The 19,986-nt window shown below is 40.9% G+C and overlaps 1 protein-coding gene across 2 annotated transcripts in view; it reads right to left on the minus strand.

The window, feature by feature from the left end:
• CCDC60 (coiled-coil domain containing 60) overlaps nucleotides 1-19,938 on the minus strand; it is a 61,802-nt gene extending 41,864 nt beyond the window's left edge. The window contains exon 1 of one of the 2 annotated variants that reach the window (XM_083803795.1): nucleotides 19,179-19,938. In XM_083803795.1, coding sequence (XP_083659921.1) covers nucleotides 19,179-19,586 — 408 coding nt within the window. In that variant the 5' untranslated portion in view covers nucleotides 19,587-19,938. The remainder of the gene's footprint in view (nucleotides 1-19,178) is intronic. The other variant, XM_083803794.1, reaches the window with a different exon arrangement.
• Nucleotides 19,939-19,986: the final 48 nt, after the last annotated feature.

Genomic DNA, 19,986 nt, shown 5'->3' on the forward strand with positions numbered 1-19,986 from the left:
TTGCAATCTGCAATGCTAACCACCAACCTTATCTGAGCATCATTCCATAGTATAATAAGCAACAAAACCCAAAATTGTAAGCTCATGTTCTCATTTTCTTTGCCACAGGAATAGCATGCAGACTGATGCTGGTGGTGGTTTTTCTTGTTATTGTTTTGTTTTACAATTGCAAACATTTAATCTGTATTTAAAGAGAAAGCTATAAGAAACCTGATTTGGACTTGGAGCAGAAGCATCTTAGGCTTCAGAAACAGCCAAATTTCCAGTCTGATTTGTTCCTGACACTATTTTTTTCTCCCAGCAGAAGCAGCAATATGTTGGCCATGGCCAGCTACCATTGTTTTTACAGCTGGCAATACCTTGAATGACGTGATTAAAATCAATTAAAAATCTCTCAGAATAACTCACTACTCCAAAGACTTCAATGGTTTGGAGGTACACTGACCACCAGTATAGGCTCGGAATCCATTTAGCCACATTCTTTGCAAGTGCTCAGTGCTGTAGAGCACTGGGAGAAAAGTTTTTTCAAAGAGAACTTTCAGAGATTCCTGGACACGATGGGAAAAAATAAATTTGTGACCAACGTTTTACAGGGTGCAACATTACCCTGCATCCCACCTCTGGTCAGGCAGCTCTGCCAGTTCATGAGGAAAGGCAAAAGAAAAGAGTTGTAAACCTACCTAACCTTTGCACAGTTTCTCTGGAAGGAAGGGGAGGGAGGTACCACGTATGCTACCCTTTCAACCAGGTACTGATAATGTGATTCAATCAGCCTTATCACAGAAAACAGAAGGAAATACCTTCCTTTCCTACAACGATATCTTTCATTACAATGTCGTGTATTGAAAAGGTGCAACCTGAGCTTAAAGCAGTAACAGTACATAATGATAGGACAGGAGAATTCCATCTTCATAATTTGTAGTGCACATATAAAAGACTGAGATAAAAATGCTGGCATGTCTAATTTGTTAGACTCAACAATATGTTATCATGACAAGCTGAACAATCTTAGTGCAGAAGCAGTGAATAGGCTTGGAGGTCCCCCTCTGCCCCCCCCCCCTTTTTTTTTTTTTTAGTGTTTCCAACTTAAGGAGACTGTTACCATAGTTCATCTAATTTGCTTTTAAGCTTTCAAAGGTTTGTTTCAGTGATCATTTCCTGCTGTCTTTATAGTGAAGTAACAGAATAAGATACAACTCTGTATGTATGAAAGAACAGCAATTTAAACAGATACAAAAAAATATCATACAGTATATGGTCCTAAGTGAGATCACTTGAGGAAATTAACCCAAAAGTTTCCCTGAAAATGATTGAGGTCGTTTTTCTTGAGATCATACCCAGCAGCTCTCAGTAATATGAACTACAGAGATAGTGCAGCAGGTGGAGCTCGATGCCATCTGGTTCCCTATAAACTGCTCCAGTGGACCTGGAGGCAGCCCCTTCCAGAGCTATCGCAGGTGGCACACACAAAGGTCTGGCATCCCTCCTTACTGGCTTAGGCTGCTCTTTGCATGTCCTCTTCAACTTCAGAAAGAAGATTGAAAGCTCCAAGTATTTTTGGATGAATAAATTCTTTTCAATAGCTTGTTTCAATCACAAACCGCCACCTCCAGATACTAGATTTCATCCTAACAACAATTCCCAGATACTTCCACTTTCTATTTTAAATTCTGCAGAATAGAATTTGTTCAGCTGACATTTCCTTCCTTTTAATAAACACACTTTCCGTTGCATACACTTATCTTTGCAGATGTCGTTCTGTAAATTTTGAAAATTTCCAACTTTGTTTTCCAAATCCTGTTGTGGAAAAATGCTGAGTTGGTGATGTGCACGTCATCTACAGATGGGAGAGCTGAGGTACACCAAGCTTGCTTTCAGGTTGTACATTTTCAATTTGATTATGCTGGTGAAAGAACTTCTTTCCTCGGCAATTCATGAAGATTTTTTCCACTCTGGTCAACCCATTTGGTTGGTACATTATTGTGAAAAATAGCAGATTGACACACCTCTTGCACTCTTCTTTCTAATATCGCTTGAATAGGAGCATTATGATTACATTTGCAAAAGGTGATTGTGTTTTGAGGAAAATAAATCAGCACAGCTTCATCACAAGCCACCCATTTAGTTATCCAGATGCAAGACCAACCTGGTGAAATGTATTTTTAATTTTACAAAAACATTTAGAAAGCTCTTGTGAAGCACTACATGCAGAGATGATTACTGCTGTTCTGCAGGTAGCATTCTAAATGTTGATTTTTAAAGAAAGCATTCTAGCCAAGTACTCAGGGTATACTTTTTCTTTTTTTCTGCTTCTGCTGCTGCTCAATACTGACCCTTTTTGCCCTTTCACTAGAATGCGGGAACATGGAACAGACATCAGGGCCAAAAGAGAATTTTAAATTGAACACTAGAGACTCCTAGGCAAAGGACTTCAGTAAGAATATTCTGCAGAAAATTAAGATTGCTCTAGGAGTAATGCTATTTTAGTGCTCCAGCTTAAGCTATGCCACAACTAAATCCGCAGATGCAAATATATCTCAGCCTCAAACACAAGACACCTGATTTGTTAAGGTTGTGCTGTATCATATCAATAATTCAAGGCACTTTGCAGTTGAGAATCTCTGCTGCCAAGGGGAGCACTTGTTAAGTGCTATTGCAGCAGCTTCCATTCCTTAGTCTCCGGTCAGAAATGATCCCGCTATCCAAGGAGGGGGGTACTCATCCCTCTGTTTCACCATAGTGGTATTAATGAGGGAGGGAGCTCCAATCCCGTCATCTCTCCTTCTGTGCTCTAACAAACACATTACCGTCAATAAAGACATATCAGGAAAATGGAAGGAGGCAGCTGAGAAGCGAGAGAAAGTTTACCAGTAAAGGTGTAAGAATGAAATTTAGAATAAGTAGACTCAATTTCACCTCTATCAGAAACTTTCTCTGACATCCTAAATAAAACATTTAACACCTTATGTCAGCCAATAAGAGCTTTTCCCTCCCCTATCCCCCCATGTGTTGTTTTTTTTTTTAAAAAAAAAAACTACAATGAATTTTGGTACAAGCACCTCAGCTCACTAGGCCTCTGTTCCCCATATCCAAAAATGGGGAAAACAACATTTCTTACTCATTAACTTTTATGAAGTATTCAGGTATTATAGCGGTGGAAAGCATATGTACAGAAAGACCATTGCTTTCATACCAAAACAGAACCACAGGATCTTTTGAGTTGAAAGGGACCCCTAAGGACCATCTAGTTCCAACCCCCTGCCTTATAGCTTATTATTGTTTATTCCATCACTTTGCCTCAGCTTATCCTCAGTGAATTTCTCTGGGAAATCCTCTTTTCATTTTATTTTCTCCAAAGAATATTTACTTAATTCTGATAAGGGATAAATTATGTAAAATAATTGGATCAAATTAATCTCGACTGTAATGCCATTGTTGCCATTGCATTTACCCTCCAGTTACTTTTAACCCCTTATGGTTACCCCTTACGTTATTTGACCTGCCATCTTTACAGTCTATGTAAAACTATTTCACTATAGGATGATCTGAAAACTCCATGATCTAAAGGTTTTGAATTGTGTCCTTACAAGTCAATGCAAGTAAACATATTAAAAAAAAAAGACTGCTTCTATACAACATCTCTTTCTGCCTCGTATTTCTGTCATTTACCTAGTCTCTGCGCAACATGTCAGTAATTTAGGTTTATGCAGCTCTCCCAAAGCCTTTTATTTATATTTTTGGTGGTGTACTGTCAATCAAAATAATACTCAGCCTTAGCTAATGTTTTCTAGATATTTCCCTCTATTCAAGTTAGAATTATAAATGTTGTCCCCAGATCTTCTTATGGAAAACCAAATGTCCTAAAAAGCTTTTGGATTGCCAAAAAGTCCATTCTATTAGAAATTAATGTAAACAGTATTCAACTGGGAAAATAAAACCCCCATGTACCACAATAGTGCTCATTTCCTTCTTGCATTTAGTAGTTTAAAATAACTTACAGAAGTGCTGCAGAGATGCACTTAGTAGCAAAGCACACTCAAAAAACAGAAACCCTTATTAACATCTCTAAAAAATTAGTTTCTTAGTTCTGCTAGTCTAACACATGCTTTCTTATTGGAAAGCTATGCTAAAAACATGAAAGTTCATGAACCAAGGCAGGAGTACATAATAAAATTAACAGATCAATATCTTCTACAGCACAGAGTCACTATTCAATCCAAAAGCAACAAACAAAATAAAGAACATGCTATTCTGTTTTATTTCATAGTGAAAACAAAGTTAATTTGAGAATGAGTTGGGGGAACACACAGCTGGAAAGCAGAGTTACCAGCCTCAGGAAATTCAGGGAAATGTAATTGAGAACGAATTATCTCTTTAATTACTTTTGACCAAATCAATAAAAGCCACAGAATAAAAAGCATGATGACTGCCACCTGGTAGAGGACAAAACAAAAACTGAAAGTTACTACAAAACTCAGTCATGTTAAGAACAATCAAAGAACTTTTCTCTTACAGGAAAAAAGAAAGAGGGTCAGGGATATTGGTTCAATAAACAAGCAGTGCATACAAAAGTTAATAATTGATCCTGGCCAACACACACTGTTCTCAGCTGTGAAGACTGTTAACTCTTCACTTGAATTTCAAACTGTCCAGTCACCACTTCAGGATTAGCAAAGCAAAAAGCACCACCTGTTTCCTTCTGAACTTCCACAGTTTCTCCCATGCTTTCTTTTATTTACCAAACAGCAATGTAGGAATTATTTGCTGTTGCAGTTTGTTAAGGCATAGCACTTACTCTTGTATTAATAAACAGATCAAGATCCTACATCTCCTTTTGCTTTGTTCCCACAGACGAGTAGCAACAGTCACACCTGGAGGTCACAGACATGCAGCCAAACACAGCTGGCTTTCAGCACGATGGGCTGTCTACAAGCAAGGCAGAGATGGAGGGACCACAAGGGCTACATTGGCATCCAGGAGCAGGGAAGACTCCAGAACCTGTTTACCTGTAATACCTGCAGGGTCCCCATTACTACAGCAGTTTACCACCTAAGATATTAATGATTGCAATATTCTTGTCAGTGTGTTGTATTTTCCTGTATGAAGGATGAAGGTACAACCAGTTAAGTGACTTGTCCCTGGTCACATAGGATATACACACAAAGGGCATGGAATTGAAAGCAGGTCTCTGAAGCTCAAAAGCTCACCTCTTGACTTGAGCTGGAAGTCTAACTCCATAGTCTGACTGAATCTTTCAGCACGTCTGACTATCACTGAAGAAAACTAAAGGAGGCAAATTTCTGAATATCTCCTTTCTTCTCAACCAGGTTTTAATTTAATATGCCACAACTGTTGATCATGTGGATGCTGAACATCAAATTAAAGTGAATTCCAGGTGTACTGTTAGTACCTCGCTCTCTTCCCTTTTCTCTGTGCCCTCCACCACTCCTCATGGACCTTAAGATCTTCAGTTTCAAGCAGTTCCTTTAAAAGTTTTGGCATTCATACGTGAGCAGGACAGTGTAGTTACTCTATGAGTTTATGAAGTAAAAGAAATTGTATTTTGACATGACTTTTTTTTCCCCTCTCACAAGCCTTCTAGTCAGGAGTTACTTTAACTGGCAATGGCAAAAGACTGCAAAATGCTAAACTGGCTCGAGAGACTGAGACAAAGTAAACCACTGTGCAACAATCTTCACACTGCCCTGTGCTGACTGGAAGGCTTAAAAGAATGTTTCACAGAAGTGCAATTAGAATGAATAAAAACAGAGGCTCTACAAACAAACAAAAAGGTAAAGGCAGCTTTGGATGATGGAGATACCTCACCTATTTTTAAACGGCGAGCTGTCCTTTTGAGATGTACCATTTCCCTAGCAGTAACTGATTTCTTCTTCCCCTCCTGCCCAGCTTATACCTTAAAACCATATACAGAGTAAGTCCTTCACTCAGGGGGTAATATGCCATTCCACTTTGCCAATGCCAATTTAATGTGTAATCCTTACACATTGGACAGAAGAGGCAGGGCAGTGATGAAGGAACAATCCAGCAAATAAAGTGCATGAAGATTGGGCCTTTTCTTCTCAAAGGCCACAGTCGTGCTAGCAAGAATTTCAGAATAATTCTTAATTCAATATTACAGCACTTTCCCCCCCCCGGGAATGTGTGTCATGTTTTTTGAATAGGCCTGATTCAAGGCAGACATACCTAAAAAGTTGATTGGCTTTTTCAGTGAAACAGACCTGACTTCTATTAAAGTACCATCACTGGCCCAGAAAAATCTTCAGCACAAGCTACTTCCTATATCACTGTCAGACCTACCATGGAAAAAATTCAAGTGACAATGCCTTACAGACATACACTGAGATACGTTATACAGCCTGAGGTAAAAGAAACTCACTTCAGAGTCTTTGAAGTTGCTGTAGCCAATTTAGAGAACAAAGATTTGGGGCCAAAAGCAGTACCATTACTGCATCTATTCCTCCTGAAATACATTCTCTGAGAAGCAGTGGGAGCAAACATGCAACACTCCTACCGGTTTTGTCAATAAATAGCAAATTTCATTCTGTATAGACTTAATTGAGCATTTTTCATAAGATCTAAATTCATTTTAAACTCCAACAACAGAGCAAAACACATTATAGTACAATATGACAAGCTTTATAGCACAATTTGCTCAAACAACAGCTGGCCCAGTACATCAGAAGGAAAGAAGGAGAGAGCTGGCTGTGTTTTCTGAAGCATGTTGTTTCAAACAAGCCAGATATCAGAACTTCCTTGATCTTAAGAAATAAGGTTTTTTTGCAGTAGGTATGAGGACAAAAACTATTGAGTGAGCAACTGATTATCCTGAAGCTGGCCTGTAGAAGGAATTGGGGATGCACAAGCAAGCCCAGCTTCACCTCATGAACGGTACATACAAAGTCCAGAATTATCAGTTTTACATGGTTGATTTTAATGATGTCTTAGGAAAACCTGATAGCTTATGTTCATAAGGTTTATTAGAATTCAGCTCACGCACCTGTAAATGAGTAAAAATGTTAAGGAGGAAATTTTACCAAGCCCTTTCTTGTACTTTGAGTCAAATTACTAGCTGCTAGGCTCCTAATTATGGGAGCCAGCTGTGTCCACCTAGCACTTATTTCTGGAATGGCTCAATCTAGTGGTATATATATGTATATTTAAAAAATAGTATACATTCTCTACGTTACTTAAATTTTCCAATACTAATTGCACTACTACAGAGGTACACTCAGAAGAGATAAGAGAATCATCTAGGATCAGTGCATACAGGGCAAACAGGGCAGCGGTTTGGGACACACCGGCCTCCTGCAGCAGCCACAGGGGGGTTCCTGGACTTCCAACTTCGCACACTGTCGTGCCACCTGAGTTGATTCCTCTTTTGAACAGTTCCCATGTAGACAAAGCCACTCAAAGTCTGAAAGCTTTCTCATGACTTAGAATCCTCAGAGGGGAGTAAGGTGTAATCTCTGGGCAGCCAGATGCAAACATGGCTCATGCCCTGCATATAAGACCAAGGTGATTTGCAGAAACTGTTCTTAAAGGAGGATGGGCAGGACCAGTGGGAGCTTGGAACAGCAATGACATGGAAAAACATGTCTGTTGCATAAAATGTCCTTAGCTTCCAGAGCTCTATGTCACTCATTACTCACAAATAGCATCTACAAAACTTTAGAATCTGCAAACGTTTATTTTGATATCATGGCTAACAACTTTGGGGAAAAGTGGTCGCTGATGTCTGTAATCTTGAGCTTTTTGGGGGAAAAAGAAAAAAAAACACATTACATCCAGTTCAGGGAGAGGGAAGGTTGGGAGGATTCCTCTCTCTGCCCTCCCAGACAGCTAAGGCTCACTGACTAGGAAATATAAAATCCTACAAACAAAGGGTAGAGATGTTTAGCAACAACAATTCTCTTCTGCCATCACAGCACTTTATACTATTATTAAAAGGGATGCAGATTGCTAGCTACGCCAGGAAAGAATGTTCTAATGCACAAATTCCTATTAGAGATTCTCTCCTCTAAGAATTCAGACACGTTAATCAGAATCTCTAAACTGGCTGACAAATACAATGTTGGTTGGTGTTACTCTGCATGCGGTGCTATACCTAATTTCAGGATATGACCTTCCATATGGGGTAGGCAGACAATGAGAATAATATAGTATGATCATTATGGAGTTTATCTATCATTTTAATTTTGAAAGACAAAACCATTTGAAAAAACTTCTGTATTTATTTTGCACACTGTCTAATCTTTTGGATATTCCAAAACATACTTTAAAAAACTCAGATGATTGAGTTTGTATAATGAGAAATTTAATGACCTGTAAAATGAACAGAGCGCGTCTGCCAGCCCTAAAAAAGTCATCTTTTCACCACATGCACATCACAATATGGGACTGACAGTTCCAGTCTATTCTTCCAAGCAGCCACTCTTGTTACTTCCCTAAAACAAATATGGATTTTAAAATGCTTACATATTTCTTCACATTTTTCCAGTGTTTCCAACTTTCAGAAGGATATTCAAAGAGTATTCAATTCACTGGTTACAATGTACATGGACATTCTACCAACCTAAACTGGAAATACAAATTTTACAAGCAAAAAGATAAGCAACTTCTGAACCATTGTTTAATTTCACTCAAGTCTATGTTTTTTTAAAGGGTCAAACTCTGCTGGAATAAAGTTCCTAAGTTCATATTTTGACAGGGATAAATACAGTCCATACCGTGACAGCAGCATGAAGGGTACCTACAGTCCAGCTGGCACCAACTTTGTCCATGACAAACACGGACCACATCAAGAAAAGAATTATTCGCTATGTTTTTTGCGAGATCAGAGTACCCTTTAGTTCTGATACAAAGCCCCAAGTGCCCTTGATAGCTACATTAAGGTCCTAGCAAACAGCTCTGCATGGGTTTTAGGCATAACATACTGAACAAAAGGGATTTTTAGTAACTCATACTAAAACACTAGCAAGCATGCACACCTCAATTATATCTGGTGTTGGCTGGCTCATCACATGAAGCTAACTAGTATTCTTTCATAGATTTGACTACGTTATCTGCAAATAAGCCCTATACTATTTTATCTGTGACTTAAAAGAAAAAAAGGATTAATATTTAGGAACTACTCTACAATTCTGATAAAAGAAATCCAATACAAATTGCTAACATTTGACACAAATAAGGGAATAAGCCACAGCTAAGCCACAAAAACTTGACTTTCCAGAGGACAGCTATTTTCAGAAACGTTTTGTGATAGCCATGCCAGCTGCACACACAGACTGCATTGCATCTGTGGCCCATTCTCCTTAAGCACTGTCTTTGTTTTGATTTCCTATTTTGTATTCCATTAGTTTTAGGGCTGTATGTCATTCTGCCATTAAATCACTGTTTTCAAGCAATAGTGTCTTCTAGTTGACCTCAGAGCAAGACAGGACAAAGACTTCCATTCATACAATTTGCCAGTACAGCCAATAGGTGATGGAAAGCCTTGCTCTAGAGCCCGTATCTTACGTAGCCAACTCATTCTGACTTGCCAATTACTGCCAGGCACCAATTCAGACCTCAAACACCTCATGTAAATGATACAAGCTAACAGTATTTGATGAGAACAGCTAGAAATGAAATATCCAAAGGGAGAAAAAGTTACAGACAGTATTTTACAAGAAGCAACTTGTTTAAAACAGAAAGATTCAAATGTTTCCGATGAGCTAAATGAAATGGCAAGGTGCCTACTTAGAAAAGGATTTAAAAAAAAATTTTTTTAATCTGCATTCACTAAAAGATCATCTAAGCTTACTGTCAGCAAGGGTGATTTCTGAATGTCAGACAGCAAAGTTGAATGAATTCAGTACTTCCAAGCCTTTAGAAGAAAGCCAGGAGAAAAAAAAAAAGAGAAAAAAAAAGCTTTGTTCTGACGAATCTGGAAATGGATCATTAGGATACAGCCAGGGTGTAATTTCTCATTTTTCATGGATTCATTGTTTGTAGTGCAGGCTGTTTCATAGTGACATAAGCTCTATATAGGGTGACAAGAAACATACCCAAACAATTTCAAGAGCACAGCAGTGCCTCAGATGGGAGCTTAAAGTCAGTTTATTTTACAGAAATCCACCTCTGAGCTTCGCCAACGAACAATGGCAGCATTTCTCAGGGCAGAGCTCATGGGTGAAGTGCCTGAGAACCCTCCAGCAATGATACAGCTGTCTGCATGGGGGATTCAGCTCCCTGAACTGTGATGAGCAATTTGTCTCACCGCTTTGATCCGCTGTCAGTTTAGCAGACACTGACCCCAAGAATTCATTTCTAACATTTCAGGGGAACCTAACCAAAAAAAAAAATTGAAGCAGAGTGTGGTATACCTGTAGTTAACCTATCACCTGCTGATGGTGGTAAAAAAAATAAACATGCTTCTGTTACATGACAAAGGCTTTCAGTTTCTTGAATGCTTAAATATTTGAGCCTAACATGTAAAGCAACAACAAGGTAAAGCAGCATAAAGGTCAGCACTGAAGTAAATACATTAAGGATGAAGGATTGCAGTGCAAGGACTGCTCTAACAAGTGAGGAACCACACGATTTCATCCCCCCGGAAGCACCACAGGCATTAGCTCAAGGCCAAAGACACAGCAAATTGCACTCACCGGGATGAGAAAGGGCCAGAGACTTCAGTGGGTTCTGTAATTTACTGTAACCTACCTTTAATTGCAGCACAGAAAACATTACCAAAAAAAACATAACCAAAAACAAACAAACACACACACCAGTTTTGCAGTCTCTTTAGTGCAAAGATGTAGACTGTTACCTGGAGCCCAATGCAACACAGCTAGAATTTGCCTTTTATGAGTTAAAAGGTCAAGATCATCCTTAAAAAAGTTGAAATTAGTCATGGATGCAGTGTACAAATGAGCAATTAAAATTAACATCACAACTGCTTCATGAAGCACCTTTTGACCCATAAATGAAATTGTGTGGGTGTGAATGAAGTCAGACCATGGTCTGGCAGTGTTTCACCTGAGGAACTGTGCCTTACTCCACGATTAACCCATAGAGGTTGACAGGTAGAGAGATGAAATATCTGAGGACTGTACACCAACAGGGACTTCAGAATCCATCTTTCATAATGCTCAGATTAGCACAGAGGACATGAAAACCTTTTAGCTGTAAGTCATTGAGGAATTATGTCAAAACCTGTCTTAATACATCGGGGAGGACAAAAAACAGTGTTCCAAAATAGTACCCCAAACAAAGTCAATGCCCAGTTTCCACACAAAGTAACTCTTCTTTCCAACCAAAAGAATCCACAATAACATTACAGCTACTACCTCTGTTTCTTGTATCCTGCTTTTGAGCTCTTACGTAAAGTGTGACAGTTATTTAGCTACCAATTAACTTGGCTATTGTTCCTTAAAAATACTCTCCATCTTTGCTCTCCTTTTGTGCAAATGGCATAACGTTAATTTAATGGAAAGGTCACATTATACTACAAGGAGTGTAGTGACATTCCATTATGTCCTCCCCCTGCTTACCGTCCTCCCCCCATTGCTTCTGTGCATTTAACTTTCCATGGACATCGCATGAATAATGAGAAGCGACTCTAGCCACACACAGGGCTGCTTTCTACTGCTTGCAATTTAAGACATCATTCTACAGTCTCAAGGAAAGCGAAATACCATCGATCTGATTTTGTACAAAAAGGTTGTCCTTTGTAAGTAAAATTCAAGCTTTAAATCCTATAATTTCCCCCTCACTACTGAACACCTTCATTTTCTTTGCCTGCAGGAGAAACTCCAATTTAAGAACTGGCTTCAACATTTCCACATTCACATCAACTTACCCCAAAAGTTGTTTCTCTTTGTATGAGAAGGATACTTTCTCCTCTGCTCTTCTTCCATGCAGAATCTGGGGGGAATTAGCATGCTGTCCTGGCTAAACTTGTTTAAATTGTTGTCTGCCTATGTGAGTTTGCCTTCCCTTTTTCTACTGGATACATTATTCTTCATCACTCTCTATCCTAAACACTCAGGTGGTATTGCTCTGCCGGTCACAATTAGCCACAGCCTGCTGATACAGCCTCTGCATTCTGCAAAGTGCTTTTGGCATCATTTAGGATGTGCGCCTGATCTCTATATACACATCCTTCCTACAAACAAGCACAACCCAACCTATCCACAAACCTAGTCCTACACTACGACATAGTTATTTCTTCTTTAAAATGTGGCTATAAAAGTTTCCACATTGTTCATGCTCCCCCTCCCCTAATTAAATAACTACTTCCTACTAGTGATCACATGCACAGAGAAGTTCATAAATGCCACATACACAAAAGAGTGCAGCTTTTCCTATCTAAAACATTTTCTTACTTCTCCAGCATGCATATATACATTTCTGACATAACTCCACTGAACATGGCATTAGGGAAATCTTCCAGTGCCTGGTAAGATCAGTATTAACACTCCTTTGTGCTCTCAGAGCGATACAGAGGAACATAAACCAGAAACCCATCCTCGAATTACAGTGTTAACCTTAGGGTCCACCGCAAGTTCTAAACAGAACAAATTGCACCCACAAACAGTGAACAATTTATTTCTTACATAGCACTTCTAGTCAAATATCAAAACGTTTTAGGAAACATCTTTTTCCCCATTCTCACCCCAAAGTAACCATTTGACCAAGTGCTTCCAGACAGCAAAGGACACTTTCAATTGGCCACACTTCTGGGGAGCACCAAATTCTTCCAAAGGGATGAAGAGTCTGTTCCTTTCATTCTGTAACTTACAAAGTATTTGTATGCACTATTTAGGAGGAGCAGACATTAAACCTGCTAAAAAACTTCACGTTTTGAATATTTACAGGGAAGCATCACCTTTCTAACGCGCTTCTCTCCTGCCCCAGGCACGCTATTGCAGATCGATTCCCAAAGCTAGGTGAGCAATGCAATTTGCTAAAATGACAACTGAAATGTAATCACACAAGTGTAATGCACCATGACTGTACCAGCAGCCTGGCATTTGGCAAGTTTACTAAAACCTTAATAACAATGCATTATTACATTTGCTATGCTTCCCCTAATTCATTATGGAAGCAGCCTTTAGGAATAGAAATTGAACTTTTGAAATCGATTAGACTGTTTTGCATTTAATAGCACAGAAATTGTGTGGACCGTGCGGGTTAGCTGCTATTCCAGAGATACGTCAAACTCATTCAGCAATCATAAAGCTTTTATTTCTATAGCACATAGCATTCTCCGGTAGTTCGGCTCAGGTCAGGAGTACCACCTAACATCTAATATTCATGTCATAAAGTAAAGCCAAATTAAAAAAATATTAGTTTGTAAGCATATTGCCCTAATCTCTGGTCTCACTTGTATCACCATTTTTGTGTTTCACACTCTAAGAGATAAAAACAAGTAGCCCTGTGGGAATAAGCAATAGCTCAGGATCAGAGAATTCTTCACTGTAGTACCAGCTTCACTGTTTTCTATATGCAGTTAGCTAAGATAAATCACTTTTCTATGATTTTGTTGAAATTTCACATTGTCTGAATAAGAAGTTCCAAGATATTTCTGAAGCCTCTTCTAAACCTAATCTAAATCTATCATAATGAAGTTTTTTCTTTTTATTTAATTTCATTTGTTTTTAATAAAAAAAGACTAAGGCATAGTATTTCTTAGATGCGGATGTGAGACCTGGGTTGATCAAATGACCACAGACTGGTTACCCAATTCAGAAAGCATGAGGAATGCCACCAAACCTGTGTGGTCTGGCCAGACCAGCTTCCCCGTTCTGGGGATACTGGTAAGACAACCACCACTAATGTTTTCCTGCTCTTCCCAGGGTGACAAGGAATTATGACTGACCTTCACATGGCTGGCAGGGAAAAGGTTCCTTGCATTCTAAATTTTGCCTTGCAATACGTGTTTTCAGTCTTCTGGGAAGCAAGGTATTAGATTGGAAACTGACAGATCTTTAACTGGAGCAGTAACAAATAACATCAGTGTAATTTCTTGAAAGAAATTGCTCCATTTTCTTCTCCAGTTTCCAGGTTAAAACCTTTCATTGCTGATGCTGTTGTCAGTCTTATCTGGTGATCTATTTACCTAAAGCACACAATTACAGTATAGATTTTTATGACAAGTACAGAGCAGGCTTTGACACTAATAATACTGAAGATTTTGTGGATTTGGATTGTTTTTAGGGCTTGGTCAGGAAAGCCAACTTTCTCCCATGTAAAAAGTCAACAAGTCACCGCAGAGGTTTTACAAATGAATTTGTCATAGCAATTAAGGGAAAGAAGCTATATAAACATGATAAAAGATGACTAACATCACCATGCACTGTTACATTAAAGAATAAGAAAAAAGGCCTTTAACACATTACTCTGAACGCTTAAAAAAAAAATCAAAAATACTGTCTGGAAAGCTACACTCTCTGACTGTTAATGAATCAGCGCTGTCTGCAATGCATGCCCGACCTTTGAGAATGGGGACAAAAAAATGTCTCAAACCAAACTAACTAACTTGCAATTATTTGTAAGGGAAGCTTGAAGGGTTCCATCACACTACATGGGCACGGACGCCTACTGACAATGCAGAACCAGGCAGCCACTTCCTCCCAGCCCAGGGAATTTTGATAGGCAAGAACTTAAAAACTGTTGGGAAGCTGCTTGGTGTAGCTGCTCTGGTTAAAATGCATGGCCCATTCAACTTCTCAAGATACCTCTACACTTGCTGAGCTTCCCCCCTCCCTCTGTGGTACTGCTAGAAGTTTGGAAGGGGGTTACTTTGTTCCATCAGGCTGCATGGGAAAGAAATTCTTTCACTGCATGGACCCAGCTTTACTTAGTACTTGTATTGTAAGACAGATGCTGTACTCACTGTGTGACCTCAGGACAGCAGAGTTTCCAATGCAACAGTCAGAACTTTCAAATACCAGGCTTCAGCGGTCAAATTTACTTAATACAGACACAAAAAGCTTCAATGAACATATTGCTTTTCTAAACACGTTTGTTGTCATCACGTGTATGTATATAAAGGATTTTAGACGTGCAATTACTACATATCCAATGTCCACATAATTTTGTGTAACTACCCCAGCATACTTATTACGCAAATGTTTTTAGCTCTTAAGATCTTATTTTTGATAATACCAGCTTACAAAGTGTAATCTGATGGCAGATATTAGCATGCCCAGCCCGCAGGCCTTTTATCATCTTCTTGCTGTTTACAAAATTTATTGTCATTCACCACTGCAAATCATCAGCTGTAGTTCTTGCTGAGGAAAACGCTAACTCAGAAAGCAGAGATGAGTACAAATGCAATAATTAAAGAGAGCGTGTTTCTTAACTCTAGGAATATTTTGCTCTCTGATACCTATAATTAGTCACATCCAGTAGATCTACAATCTTCTCAAGGTATTCTGAATAGCACAGAGACTGCTATGGGTAAAAAACCCATAACCTGTATTTTTGTTACATATGAAGTATTTTTAAAATAGGCAGTAGGAACACATTGTTTGTTTGTTTTAGTATCTTTAAAAAAAACACATTTTAAATAGATATCTGTGGAGTAGCTTCAATAGTGAGACTTGGTGTACGAACAGCATGAAATACAGGGCTTTCGCCGGTCTATCGTGATGGAGGGAAGCCGAAGACTGGTCAGATTCAGCACCAAGCGTGTAAATTTTCTAACACAGTAACCAATCCCCTTTAGGGGAACATAAAATAGTTAGCCTGACACTTCAAGACTATCTAGTGCTTTTAGCCATGCTCTCTGCAAAAAGGAAGGATGTGCAATTATATCCCCAATAGCTTCAGCTTCATGCATAAAAAACAAATCACACAACCACACATTTAGTGGCATAACCGAAACATTAAACCTAACCCTAATTAGGACCCTAAAAAACACATAGGGTGCAACTTTCTCCCATCAAAAAGTGCTCCCAATGGAAGCCGCTTGGTACACCTGAACTCCCTTGGGGAGCCTTTAGGCAACCCCCCACACAACAGGACTCTGCGCCTTCACTCTTTTCAAACCCTAAGAGTAAATATAACTGTAACGCTAAGCCTAACCCTAACGCTAACCATAACGCAAACCCTAACCCTAAAAAAAAAAACTAACCCTAACCATAAACCTAACCTGAACCTCTAGACCTAACCATAGCCCGAAACAAAACTCTAACCCTGACCCTAATCCTTCCCATAAACCTGAAGTTCACCCAGCTAACCGTAAACCTAACCCTAACCAAAACCTAACCCTAACAGCGGAACTAACCCAAACCCTAATGGTGGAGTTGACCCCAGCCCTGACCCTAACCCTAACTCTAACCCTAACCGTAGAGCTGACCCCAGCCCTAAACCTAACCATAACCCTAACACAATCCTTACCCTAATGGCGGAACAAATCCTAACCCTAACTGTGGAGCTGACCCTGTCCCTACGCCTAACCCTAACCCAACAATAACCCTAACCACGGAACTAACCCTAACAGTGCAGCTAACCCTAACCCAACCCTAAACCTAATGGCAGAACTAACCCTAACCCTAACACTGGAGCTTACCCTAGCCCTACTCCTACAGCTAACTAAACCGTAACCCTAATGGTGCAACTAGATCTAACCCTAAAGGTGGAGATAACCCTAGCCCTAACAGTAACCCTAACCCAAAGCTAACCCTAACAGTGTAGCTAACCCTAACCCAACCCTAAACCTAATGGCGGAACTAACCCTAACAGTGGAGCTTACCCTAGCCCTACTCCTACAGCTAACTCAACCATAACCCTAATGGTGGAACTAGATCTAACCCTAAAGGTGGAGCTAACCCTAGCCCTAACCATAACCCTAACCCAAACCTAACCCTAATGGCGGAACTAACCCTAAACCTAAAGCTAACCCTAATGGCGGAACTAACCCTAGCCCTACTTCTAACCCTTACCCAACCCTAACGGCGGAACTAAACCTAAACCTAAAGGAGGAGCTAACACTAACCCAATCTTACCCTAGCCCTAACCGTGGAACTACCCCTAACCTTAACGATAGAGCTAACCTTAGCCTTACCCCTAAACCTAACCCAACCCTAACCCTAACCCCAATGGCGGAACTAACCCTGACCCTAAAGGTGGAGCTAACCCAAGCCCTAACAATAACCCTAACGCTAGCCCTAACGCTAACCCTAGCCCTAACGGCAGAACTAAACCCGACCATAATGGTGGAGCTAACCCTAGCCCTAACCCTAATGGTGGAACTAAACCTAAACCTAACAGTGGAGCTAACCCTAACGGCAGAACAAACCCTAACCCTATCAGTGGAGCTAACCCTGGACATACTCCTAAACCTAACCCAAACGGCAAAACTAACCCTAACCCTAATGATGGAGCTAACCCTAGCCCTAAACCTAACCCTAACACTAAACCTAACCCTAAAAAAACCCTAACCCTAATGGCGGAACTAACCCTAACCGTGGAGCTAAACCTAGCCCTAACAGTAACCGAAGCCTAACCCTAATGGCAGAATTAACACTAACCCTAATGGTGCAGCTAACCACAGCCCTAACCCTACCCCTAACCCAACCCTAACCCTAACGGAGGAACTAACCCTAATGGTAGAGCTAACCCTAGCCCTAACCCTAACGGCAGAACTAACCCTAACAGCAGAGCTAACCCCTGCCCTAACCCTAACCCAACCCTAACGGCGGAACTAACCCTAACGGTGGAGCTAACCCTAGCCCGAACTGTAGCCCTGATGGCGGACTTAACCCTAACCCTAAATGAAACCCAAACCCTTACCCTCATGCTAACCCTCACCCTGATGACGGAGCTAACCTGAACCCTAACCATAACCCTAAATCCTAACCCAAACCCTAACCAAACCCTTATCCAAACCCTACCCTTAACCCCAACTGCGGAGCTAATCCTAACCCTAATGGTGGAGCTAACCTAGCCCTAACCATAACCCTAGCGCTAACCCTAACCAGGACCCTATAAAATACGTATGGTGCCACTTTCTCCCATCAAAAAGCGCTCCCAACAGAAGTCTTCTGTACACCTGAACTCCCTTGGGGAGCCTTTATGCAACCCCACACGCAACAGTACTCTGTGCCTTCTCTCCCGTTCCTGCCTACCCTGAAAAACAACCACGCTGATTCCGTAGCATCTGCCAGAGATTATCCTTTGGGCACCCCATTAAAAGGAGCAGGGTCAAATTCGCAGAGACTGATGCTGCAGATTGTGGGCTGTAGAGCCAGGAGTTACCCCTCTCTGTGCAGAGAGACCAGAAGGAAAATTGCTCTCTACCCAAAGGAGCACAGAAAACTCAGGTTGCTCCAGATGTCCTTGCATGAAGCAATGGCAGAGTGGAAAGAAAATGGCAGAACGCTCCAGTCTCATCTCAAGCATCAGCAACTGAGTCCTTGTCCCTGGGGTTTAATGATTCCAGGTGGGTTTAAAAGCAACTTGAGATAGAACGAGCCCCAGGGAGTTCACGGGTATGTAGCACTGAGGAGACCAGGAGAAAATAACCATGCTCACAAATGCAGGCGCTCCAAGCTAATCCTGTTAGACCTTTCAGAAACTCAAATATGGACACGAAGTAAAAAAATAATTAATCCACCACCACCAAAGCCATCCCTACCTATGTAAATTGTCTCACAAACACATTATTCTTCATACCATTCTTATGCTCAGCTTTGAGCTCACGCCTTAACCACCACCATTGCTCATCCCTGCCTTACAACCTTTTATCCTCATGCCCTCAGCACAATTCCCCTCCTTCAAGGATCTCTCAAGACGGATCTCGTACCTTGCCCCGAGTATTCTCCTTTATGTATACTCATTGTCCTACACTTTCCTTTTCATTCATTAATCTGCTATCATCTTTGCTCTATTTTAATTGCTCTCATGAAGAGCTTTACAGAAATCACAAAAAACAGTTCCCAAAATCATAATACACGTGTCAAAGTGGTTACACTTTACCTACAAAGACTCTACTTCCATCAAATCTAAAAGCAGATTACAATTACTGACAGAAAGGCATGGAATATTTCAAACACTTCTTTAAACAGAAATAGTTATTCTTTTCCCAGGAAGTAGGAGTATGCAAATCACTTAGGAGAAAAGCCTCCTTGATTTTTTAATTTAAACACAAACAGGAAAGTCGTGCCTACCTGCGTGAGCTGTCCCAAGGAGCAGAGGGTGAGTTTCTTTGGGTCTGTGTAGAGAATCTCGCCAAGCTCCCAGTATGGCTCCCCCACGGGGGTGAAGTGTCCCTGCGTGAATTGCTCTTGCCTCCTGTGGTAGTTTTCCCAGAACACTTGTTTTCTTGAAGGCTCGCTGCTTCTGTAAATCCTCCTGCTTCTGGCCAAAACCTTCCCTTCTTTCTGAGCAACACCAGGCAAAGCCTGAATGTGCACAAAATCCTGAGGGTTCGACACCTTAGTGGCTGGCAGTACCTTGACCCTGCTGGTTTTAGTAGAGTCTGGCAACAAAGGTGCCTTGGGCCTGCTGCTTTTACCTGTGCTGGTGGCCACAGGTGCCTCAACTTTGCTGCTCTGAGGTGTAGCTGGTGCTGGCATTGCTCCTGAACGGGAACAGCTGTGTTTTAACTCCCTATGCTATTGATAATTCCACTTTTCCAGTCACGAAAACAAACACCTGCTGCCCAAACCTCCAAGCGAGCTTTCTTCTTACCCTTCTGAGGTGTAACCCCGCAGCAGCCATCGACTAACACTACTTTATGTCTCACTCCCCCTCAGCCTGCTGAGCGAACCCTGAGCCTCAGGGGACCCCAAAACCCAAACCCGCCTCCTGGGGAGCACCCGGCGCGCCCCTCTGAAGGGCTCCACCGCACAGAAACTTTATTTTCCACCGTTTTCAACCTCCCCCTGCCCACAGCCCCTCACACAGCGAGCCCCTCGCCCCCGACCCCTGTGGGGGAGCTGCCCGAGGACCCCCCCCCCCCCCGGCCCCGCTACC

Source organism: Anser anser (genome assembly GCF_964211835.1).
Source record: "Anser anser genome assembly, chromosome: 18".
Classification (NCBI taxonomy): domain Eukaryota; kingdom Metazoa; phylum Chordata; class Aves; order Anseriformes; family Anatidae; genus Anser; species Anser anser.